The following is a 9,701-nucleotide window of genomic DNA, read 5'->3' as shown; positions in this document are numbered from 1 at the left end:
TTTTTTTTTTTTTTTTTTTTTAACCAAACATTAATCAAATTAAAAAATAACTCCAAGATTGGTTGAGTCATTAAAAGTTTTATGTTATTCAAGTAAAACAAAAGAATCTTAGATTGTTAATGAATTCAAATTTTATGTTATTGGTTTAAGATTTTATATCATTTCCTTCATAACAAAAGTCATGAAAAATCTTTCATCAAATAGAAAGATTTTACAAGATTAGAAAAAACAAATCATCAAGATTTTAAAAAACTTCCTAAACAATCTCTTAGAATCTTTCATTTTTAACTTTCAATTTTCTATGATTCTAACAATCAGCAAGAACATAAAGTCATTAAAATTCTTTCTAAATCATAAACCAATACCTCCCCCTAACACTATTTTGGTGTACCATTTATGTTTGGTATATCATCTGAGTTTGGTATACCATCTGAGTTGGGATGTACCAATTGAGTTAGGGGGAGGTATTGGTTTAGGATTTAGAAAGAATTTTAATGACTTTATTTTCTTGTTGATTGTTAGAATCATAGAAAATTGAAAGTTAAAAATGAAGGATTCTAAGAGATTGTTTATGAAGTTTNTATTTTGGTTTGGTACACCATCTAGGATAAATATTTTTTTACAACCTTAAAAAAAATTTTCCTGTGTTTTTGTTATTTTTGGAAAATAAAATTTTTATGGTTTATTCAATACAAAACTTAAAGCGCGGTATTTTTAAAATTAATATTAAAGTGTCAGTTAATATTAGAAACTAACCATTAAATTATAAACACTAACCCTACTCCTAAAACCTATATCCTAAATTTAAAATTGTCATCCCAAACCAAACAAAATAAATTTTACGTCCTTCAAAACAATTTTTTGTGTTTGTGGTATTTTTGGAAAAAACAAATTTTGTGATTTTTTGAGAAAAAAAACTTAAAATATGGTATTTTAAAGATTAATATCAAGTGTAGATTAATATTAGAAACTAACCATTGAATCATAAATACTAAACCCTACCCCTAAAGACTATACTCTAAATTTAAAATTGTAAACCCAAACATAACAAAATAAATTATAAATCCTTAGAAACAATTTTTTGTGTTTTTGATATTTTTAGAAAATAAAACTTATATGTGTTTTTGGAAAATAATAATTAAAATGTGGTATTTTAATAAAAACTTAAATTGTGTTATTTTGAGAAATTTCTATAATTATTTGGTAGAAATTAATAATAAAATCAAGTTAAAAAGTTAAAGAGAAAGAAAAAAAAATATAATTGTACAAATATTTTTTTGCGGGATATTTATGTTTGTACAAAAGGTTAAAAAAGTCATTTACTAAAATGTTTTTCTAAAAAAAAGTTGTAGTAGAGAAGAGAGAGAAAAATGCCTATATTATTTACAGATGTATTTTATAGAATGCTTACATTACAAATTATTATAGAAGAAAGTGTTTGCTTCTCTAATTAAGTCTTAAAAGAAGGTCTATAACCATAATAATAAGGGTATAATTTTGAGCTGGCCTGTTCTAAAGGTAACAACATACTTGGTTTGCGTATCATTTACTCAGATCACACAGTTTATGACATAAACCCAAATCTTTTTCACTCTGCATAAACACAGAGGAGTGAGAACAAGTGGATAGAGTAAGGAAGAGCCACGTTGCAACACAAAACCATGCAAATATGCAATCTTCAGTTTCTGTTTCCTCGACGCGTGTCACTTTCTTTCCTTGTGTTATTCTCCAACTTTGTCTTGTCTACACACAAGTTTTTGGCTCTCTTTCTCTCTCCGTCTCTGGTCCTTATTATCTCCTCTCTACTTTGCTACTGAATCTGCCATGAGTTCTTTGCTTTAATTCAAAGTTGCCGCAACCGAAAGAGGTTTGTTTCTTTTATTCTTTAATTACTCGGTTTTCATCTGTTTACATTATAGTGGTGTAAGACGAAGCATTTTTTTAAATTTGTTTCTTTTTTTTTTTCTAAAGATGAAGAAACTGTGGAGTTTGATATACTGTTTATCGAATGTGCTTGCATGAAGTTTTTTTTGGTCTGCATGCATGTTGTGTTTTCCTCCAAATATGTTTTGAGTCCAACAAATGATTCATGGCAGAATTAAAGACAGAACCATGAGTCGAACAATGGAGGAGTATCATCAGTCTAATGAGAGTGAAGACAACAAAGGAAGTTGGATTTGGAGTAAGGCGGTAAGCGTTGGGAAGAAGGTTCTGACAGCTGGTGTTGTAGTGTCTTCAGCTCCACTTCTTGTTCCTTCACTTTTTGTCGCCTCTACCATCGCCTTCCTCTCCTCTGTTCCTTTTTGTCTCTTCTTGGCTAACTATGCTTGTACTCAAAAAGTAATGAGTAGTCTTCTTCCTGATACTGAAGAAACTGGTGGAGTTGACAAGGATGATGAATCTGGATTTGATGAGTACAGCAAGATTGGTCACCGTGAAGGCCGCCCTGCCGGAGCTGGTGAGGCTGCACTTTTCATGGCTGCAGATGAATCGATTCCCATTGGGGTTGAGGAAGATGAGGAGATGGAGAAAGAGTCAACGAGTTTGCTAGAGAAAATTAGGGATGAGGGTAGAACTGATAAAGAAACCTCTGAGAAAGATTTACAAGAAGATAAAAAGTCCGGAAATGCCAAGTCTGAGGAGGTTCAAGACCAGCCTGAAAAATCTGAGACTGGACGTGAAGGTTATTTGTTTAATTAAGATCACTGTATAAAATTTTAATTTGTGTGAAATAGTTTACTGATGATATTCATGCTTTTTGCAGGGGAACTTGGGGCCACAAAAACTGAAACTTCTACGGGCAAGGATGATGAGGAAACATCTTCCAATGAGGTTTATACTTAATCTTATCATGTTGTGAATTAGTAGCTGAATGATAACATCTAAAAATATCCCCTGCCTCTAGTTAGGTACTACTGGATAACTCCATGCTCAGTTTATAACTAGTTGCTTGCCCCACATTTGTAATCTATTGGTCAATAGCTATTAATTTTCACTGTCACATATATATTTTTGTAGTTATAATTCTTTCTGTGGTGGTTAGAACCTCTATTTTATTTAAGTCAGTGAGGGGATGTCAGTATCCTCATGGTTCTAGTCATTTGTGTTCATCTCTGTTACAATCCCTCGTTGATTAGTACCCAATGGTTCTGGATAACTGACTGAAATTATTGTAACATCATTCTCTGATCTCTTGACTAATTGGTTCAGCCGATAGACCAAGCTAGTGGGGCACATGGAACAGGGGAAGAGAAACGAAAAAACACAACTAAGAAAAAGAAGAAAACCGGGCGAGCAGGTAACCGGTTTCTAAAATGTCATGTTCTGGGTTGTTTAGTTTGGAGGGCATGCAGACTATCCCTTCGTTCATTGCGAAATCTTACGTTGTGCCATTAGCTAGACGTGGTTTAGAATGTTTTGGTGAGAGGTGCCTTGAATCTGCTCTTGACATGATGTATTTTCGAACGTGATGCTGTTTTAATAGAGTCCATTGTCTAGTTAGGCATGTTGTAGTAACATTTTGAACCCAAATCATTAAAATAGTGGCGGGGGATCCAAATGAATTTTCATTCTTCCTCCCAAGGTTGAGCTACTAAGAAAATGGATCTGATTGTTGATAAAATGTTCTGCATTGATTTCGATTTTAAAGCTAGTGTCAAAGTGATCCAAATATGTATGGTTTTGGATTTGCAGGTGTATAGTGAAGTTCAAATATGGGAGAAGATGGAGGCGTTGAGGAAGGTGGTCGGATACAGTGTTACACGGAGTGCCTCATATGCAGAGGAGCTTCAAGCTCTCTATGTCTTCACTGGCGTGGTGGAGCCTCGTCGCTCAAGTTTAAACCAGTTGGACACTCATGATATTGCACATGTTAGTCTTAGACTTCGCTTCCTCATGTCTGCTATCGGAATAATCTAGTTTGATGGTGTGTTTGTGTAGTAGGTTCAGGACTCATAAAGTCTCAAACAAGTGGTGTACTAAATCTCAACTTTGTATGTACTTTTGTTGCGACTTTTCGGATCTACTTTTCTTAGTTTTGAATGTTTTCTAGTATCCACCAATTGAATTTACACATATACACTATTGCTAACCTACAAGGTTATTAACTATTGAAAATTGAACACTCCCGCGGGAGATCCTAAAAACCTCCTAAGTGGTTGTACCACTATGTGTGTGTAATTGTGCTCTGCATAGTATTCAAATACTTACAACAAAGGTTGCACAAGTAAAGGTGGAGAGGATCAGTAATGGTCCTTCCTGCGACTGACAAGATCGCTAACCTGCTCATTCTCATCTTCACACTGTTCCAGCAGAGGCTTGTACGCTGGATTGTGATCCACTACTACTCGTAGAATTTTTGCAGCTTCATCACTCTCCCCTTCTTTGTACAAAGCGCTGCAATAGCAAAAGCTTTTCGTTTTCACATTGCACAGGATTCAGTAGTATATATGCTTCTCTATCTATTTCATTAAAACTCTCTATTGTGACAGTCCTATTCTGCTGTAAAAGGAGTACCTTGAAAGAAGCAGCAATGCCTCAAAGTAATGCTCTTTGCTTTTAGGATCACCAGGTTCTTTCAGGTTTGCTACTCTTTCCAAGTGTGTGATTCCGCTTTTCATTTTTCCCTGCCAGTTACACCAAATTTCAACTTCCGACCAAATTCACCAGTATACAAAAACGTTCACAAAATCAATTTTGTTAGGTGACGTAAAGTGCAGAACAAAAAATAACAATAGTAGTATCTTAAGCGAAAATTAGAACTACGCAATTGACATCCGATTCAGGACCTGTCCTGAGGCCCTTTCATAACAGTCGTTTTCAAAAATGATGAGCGGTCATACCTGTTGTACATATGCAGCACCAGCCCACTGAGATGCAAGCATTAAAAGTTCAACATCCTCAGCGTCAGATGGAGCCCCATCAAGCAGCTGAGAGAAAAACAAAAGAATTGTGCTGCTGCTTAATAAAGAGTCTCAAGCTCTTAATCTTACTACACATTCAATAAGCAGAAAGAACCAACTAGATATGTTGGCAGGACAAGAAGAAATAAATAAGTTGGTAAGTGTAAACGTACAGAAAAAGTGAGTGATCGATACTGAACCACCGAATCCAATTTGACCTCAAGAGTACAGAAAGGAAAGACTAATAGGTAGGAAGTCAGGAAAGTGTAAAGGACCGGAAATTCTAACCTTGGAAATAGCAAGCTCCAAATAATGAGTAGCTTCTGCCAACTGCGTCTTCTGCAATAAAGCCTGCCCCATGAGAACCAAACCTCTTACATATCCAGGATCCTTTTCAAGAGCTAATCTGAAAAGAACAATTACACATGCAGTGAACATGGCTAGTGCATGAAGGTAAAGAATAGTAGAGGATCAGAAAGATAGTCTTTGGAAATACACACCGCAGCAATTGAATGGATGTTTCTTTATCACCTTTTGACAAGACCTGAACTGATAGCTGACACCAAATCCATTTAAGAAAAATTTAAACATACAGGTAGGCATGATCAGTAGGTATACATTGTCCAGCTACTTACAGAAAGAAGTTCTTCTGGTGTTAGCGTCTGTAGAGAAAGGGTCTGCTCTTGTGAGTCGGAGTCCACATACTTGATCACAGACCCGCTGATCTCCATAGAGTGCCCAACGCTTGGAGAGGCTCCCTGACCCAGTAAACCAAGTTTTGCTCCTACTGTAGGGTGCTTGAGAGATAATTGCTGCAGAGTTGAGAATTCTCGGTGAGGAATTTACACATTTTAACAACCTCAACCCGAAGTCAATTCTCTATGAGTCACCAGTACAGTTGGTAGCACAGTTTTCTTTTCACTATGAATCTCTTAAATCAAAAAGTAGTGAACCCACTACGACACTGTCTTTTAACATATCTCATCAACATAGTTGCATCGATTCTGCAGAGACGAACAAACTATCTGTCTACATTAACATTTTAGTTTGGTGTTTAATCTTCAGTTGCAGAAACAACATACAAGCACGAGAAGTTTTCTTCAATTGAATTTAATTAAAAGCTAACTACCAGCATTCCTCATTCTTCAATACTTGGAAGAGAAAACAAGGAATCGCATCTTCCACTGCGAATTCCGAGATAAGACAAGGGAGCATACCTGAAATATATTTACTGAGCTGTTGGTTACCCAATAGACAAGACTTCCCTGACAAAGAAAAGGAAATAAAAGCTTTGATTAAAAAAAAAGTTGGTTCAGAAAAACAGAAGCATTAGTTCTGATTCCATAGACATAAAACTCAGCAGCAGTTTCAAGAGACGCAAAAAATGAAGGACAATTCAGAGTCTCTAGAAAAAAAAGATAAATGTAAGAAAATACATAGATGGAATAAACTGACCAAGAGGAGTAGAGTCAGAATAATCACATGACTAAATAAACAGGACAAACTAACCCAAAAAAGGTAACCAAGAACACGATTAAAGACAAGAAATAAAAAAGAACGTATGGAAATTGGTAGAGATATAACCAAAAGTCTGAAGGATGAATATTTAGGCAAGAATACGACGGCCGACAGATTTCTAGAGTAAATTATAAATAGTGCGGAAAGAGATGGACGAAATGACTTACCTGTGGAATAGCATAGCCAACAAAAAACAAAGGAACACTCAAGATCTCCAGATATAACTTGTAATACTACAAACACAAAAACAAGTAACATCACTAACTATACCAATGGTCCAATACATCTTCATGGTAAACAAGAATTCGTGCTCCAAGCACATAAAACAAAATTGTGTAAGATGCAAGTAACCAAGGCAGCAAATAAGATGTCTTCAACTCACTCTCATAAGCAACCCAGTCAAGCCGGTAGTTTGACGAATTGTGGGAGAATCAAAAGAAATCTGGAAAAGAATCGAAAGTTAGAAGTACACATATATAATAATGTAACGTACAATTTGAATACACTATGGTTACAATTATGCAGAACAAATATATTCTAAAGAGTAGAAGGATTAGTATTGATCCATCAACACATATTTAAATAACCAAGTAATCACAAGAACCTGTATGTTAATGTAATGGAAGCCAGCAATTAAAATTGGAAACACTGGTCCGAAAGAGCCGCCAGGAAGATCACTTAAATTCTGGAACCACAAGACACCACCCTGCAAAGATAAGACAGCAGGTCAGTCGCAGAAGCAACATCAGGGAATATTAAGGGACAGATTCAGGTCAGATATGCTCGATCCCAGTCTTAAGATCTAGCTTCCATATGAGGGTCTACGTACAACAAAAAAAACTAAGACAGACACCATCAAGAGTTTTTCTACTATCATATGGACTTTTAAACTCGATAACACTGATGAGAATCTTTAGATTATAAAAACATACACTACGAGCCAACTCACTACTATTCAAAGCTAGCCTGTGTTAGAAAACCAAGCTTCTTTTCCCCTAAGTAAGCGAAGTACGTTCTAGTTCGCTGTCGTACATATTTCCCTCCTGGTCTCCTTCTCCACAATTACAATGCTCTAAGAAAACTGGTACTAAAAATAAAAATTTCTGCATACCAATGAAAGCTGTTGTTCCATACGTTTAAAGCAAAACTTGAGTATTTGAATTGACTCAGCATTAGAAAAAAAGGAGCAATGGCATAAAAAAAAGTGTAGTTCGATCAGAAACAAAATGCCAGGGAAACTGCTAGTGTACCACCTGACAAGCTAGCAGATTTTTAATGCAGCATCGTGACTATAAAAATCATACTTATGCAGTCTCAACTTACAGAATCAAACCCAGGATGACCATCCAATGACATCTTCCGGATGCTAGCCATCAACAAGAAAAAGCATGGGAGCTGCAGATTGTGAAAGCCAATAGGTAAGTGGGAATGAATATGATCGGAAAGCATTAACTATTTATTAAAAGTTTCAACATAGAAAAGACCATATCATTTATGAAGAAAGGCAGGGATCAAGTACCATGAAAGAGTTTCATATAAGGTGGTATCAAACAGATATACAAGTATGTACAATATGGATTTTTGCTGCGAAAAAAGTCTAACTCTAACTGTAAAGAAGAAGCTCATTTCAATTATGGCGATTAGATCTAACAAAGAAGCTGCATAGGACTTCAACCAACCACGCAAATTAAAACCACAAGGGGTCGAAAACATACTTTAGAGAAGAAAGTACAAAGGAAAATGGCAAAAAAAAAATGAACTGGCAAATGGGTCAGGTGATGAGAACCCAAGACAAAAGAATTCAAAGGTTGGGCTTTTCTTACAGAAATTTCATATTTCATGCAAATAGTTACTAGTTCAATCTCAAAACTTTTTCTGTAGAGATGTATAATTTAAAAATCATCCACCACTCTCATTGGAAAACATACAAAGAGAAGTAAAACGAATAGAAAGCTTATATATCCAAGTGAAACAGAGTGTCTAACAAAGATGACCACACGAGAACCGAAGATAAAAAGTATAAAACACGAGTGTTCTAGGTAAGTATTTGGTATTGTGACCAACACATAGTGTAGAAAACATCACAAAGGAAGAATATTTGTAACCTGGACAGATAAGTATGGGAAGAACCACAAAAAGGAGGGGCACCCAATAGCTCGGCTTTCTTTAAGGAAATGAGAAAACTGATCAATAGATGCTCTTAATGTTGGATTCGCCGGGATCGGCATAGGCACTGTGAGTAAATGAAACATTAGGGACTAGTTACTTCATCAACACCGCAGCCAGAAAGATGATGAATTTAAAAAAAAAGGTAAGAGAGAAATAGGAAGTATACACTGAGGTAACAACTCAGAGATGGTCTTCAGTTTCTTAAGTTGAAGAATAAGTAAAGGCAACAAAGCTAATCTAACAGCAACAGTAGAAGATGCAATAATCATCCACCAAGGCAATCCTGTGAATTGATGAAACCCGTCGAGAAAATTAACGACGGCGTGAACGGGTAGAGAAGAATCGTCGTTAGGGATGATGATTTCGTGAGACCCAATTGGAAATTCTGGGAAAGAAGAGATGAATCGGCGGTGGAGAGGGGGCAAACACGGCGGCGAGGGAGAGAACAGAGGAGGAGGATGGGAGGAGATGAAGGGTTTAAGAGAGTTGGAGAAGAACAGATTAGAGATACGGTGACGAGAGGAGGAGGAGGAGGAGGCGCGTAAACAACTCCTCCACACTGATGACATTTCCAGTTTTTTCTAAAACCCACAAGACAAGTCAACGAGCAAAGGTTTCTGAGGAAAAAAAAAAAACGAAAAAGAAGAACGAGTTACAGTATTATGAAAGTAAGCCGAGAGGCTAGCTTATTACATCAAACCGGTCTTCCATCGTTCATAAATTGACAATTCTGGTGTTTAATAATATTTTGTTTATTGATCTTGGAATTTTAGAATATTTTAGAGTATTCTTAAAAACACTTGTTAGAGTATTCAATTGATGATTTTTAAAAATCTTTTATTATTCAACTTAGATTTATGTAAAATCATTTGAAATAATTTACAATACTTTGTTATTCAATCAATGATTTATAAAACTTACTTGAAATTGAAATCTACTGTTATTTAAAATATCATAATTTTCTTTTTAAACTAATACTTTGAATGATTCTAGGAGATTTTGATTTGTTTTTTAATTGAAAATACTTTCCCTCAAAATCATACCCTTTGAAGTAGAATTTTATAGGATTTCATCAGAAAAAGAAAATTGTATTTACTGGGAAATCAAAACTGA

At 35.5% G+C, this 9,701-nt stretch overlaps 2 protein-coding genes across 3 annotated transcripts; one reads left to right on the top strand and one right to left on the bottom strand.

The window, feature by feature from the left end:
• On the top strand, nt 1,731–4,053 carry LOC104701107. Of its 2 annotated transcripts, XM_010416747.2 has the most exons (5): nt 1,731–1,867; nt 2,097–2,683; nt 2,765–2,832; nt 3,211–3,298; nt 3,694–4,045. In XM_010416747.2, the coding sequence occupies exons 2-5, from the start codon at nt 2,113–2,115 to the stop codon at nt 3,699–3,701; spliced, it is 735 nt and encodes a 244-aa protein (XP_010415049.1). In that variant the 5' UTR covers nt 1,731–1,867; nt 2,097–2,112; the 3' UTR covers nt 3,702–4,045. The 2 variants fall into 2 exon arrangements, with proteins under 2 accessions (XP_010415049.1, XP_010415048.1); XM_010416746.2 differs by lacking the exon at nt 3,211–3,298 and having other exon boundaries at nt 3,694–4,053.
• On the bottom strand, nt 4,013–9,250 carry LOC104701109 (ALBINO3-like protein 2, chloroplastic). The gene is made up of 13 exons (XM_010416748.2): nt 8,755–9,250; nt 8,525–8,652; nt 7,743–7,814; nt 7,024–7,125; nt 6,802–6,861; nt 6,587–6,652; nt 6,119–6,166; nt 5,537–5,713; nt 5,402–5,457; nt 5,190–5,307; nt 4,842–4,928; nt 4,516–4,625; nt 4,013–4,395 (listed from the first exon to the last, which is right to left on the bottom strand). The coding sequence occupies exons 1-13, from the start codon at nt 9,155–9,157 to the stop codon at nt 4,242–4,244; spliced, it is 1,581 nt and encodes a 526-aa protein (XP_010415050.1). The 5' UTR covers nt 9,158–9,250; the 3' UTR covers nt 4,013–4,241.

Source organism: Camelina sativa, chromosome 7, assembly GCF_000633955.1.
Source record: "Camelina sativa cultivar DH55 chromosome 7, Cs, whole genome shotgun sequence".
Taxonomy (NCBI): Eukaryota; Viridiplantae; Streptophyta; class Magnoliopsida; order Brassicales; family Brassicaceae; genus Camelina; species Camelina sativa.
Note: the sequence above shows the minus strand (reverse complement) of the source record. Positions and strands in the feature narration are given on the sequence as shown.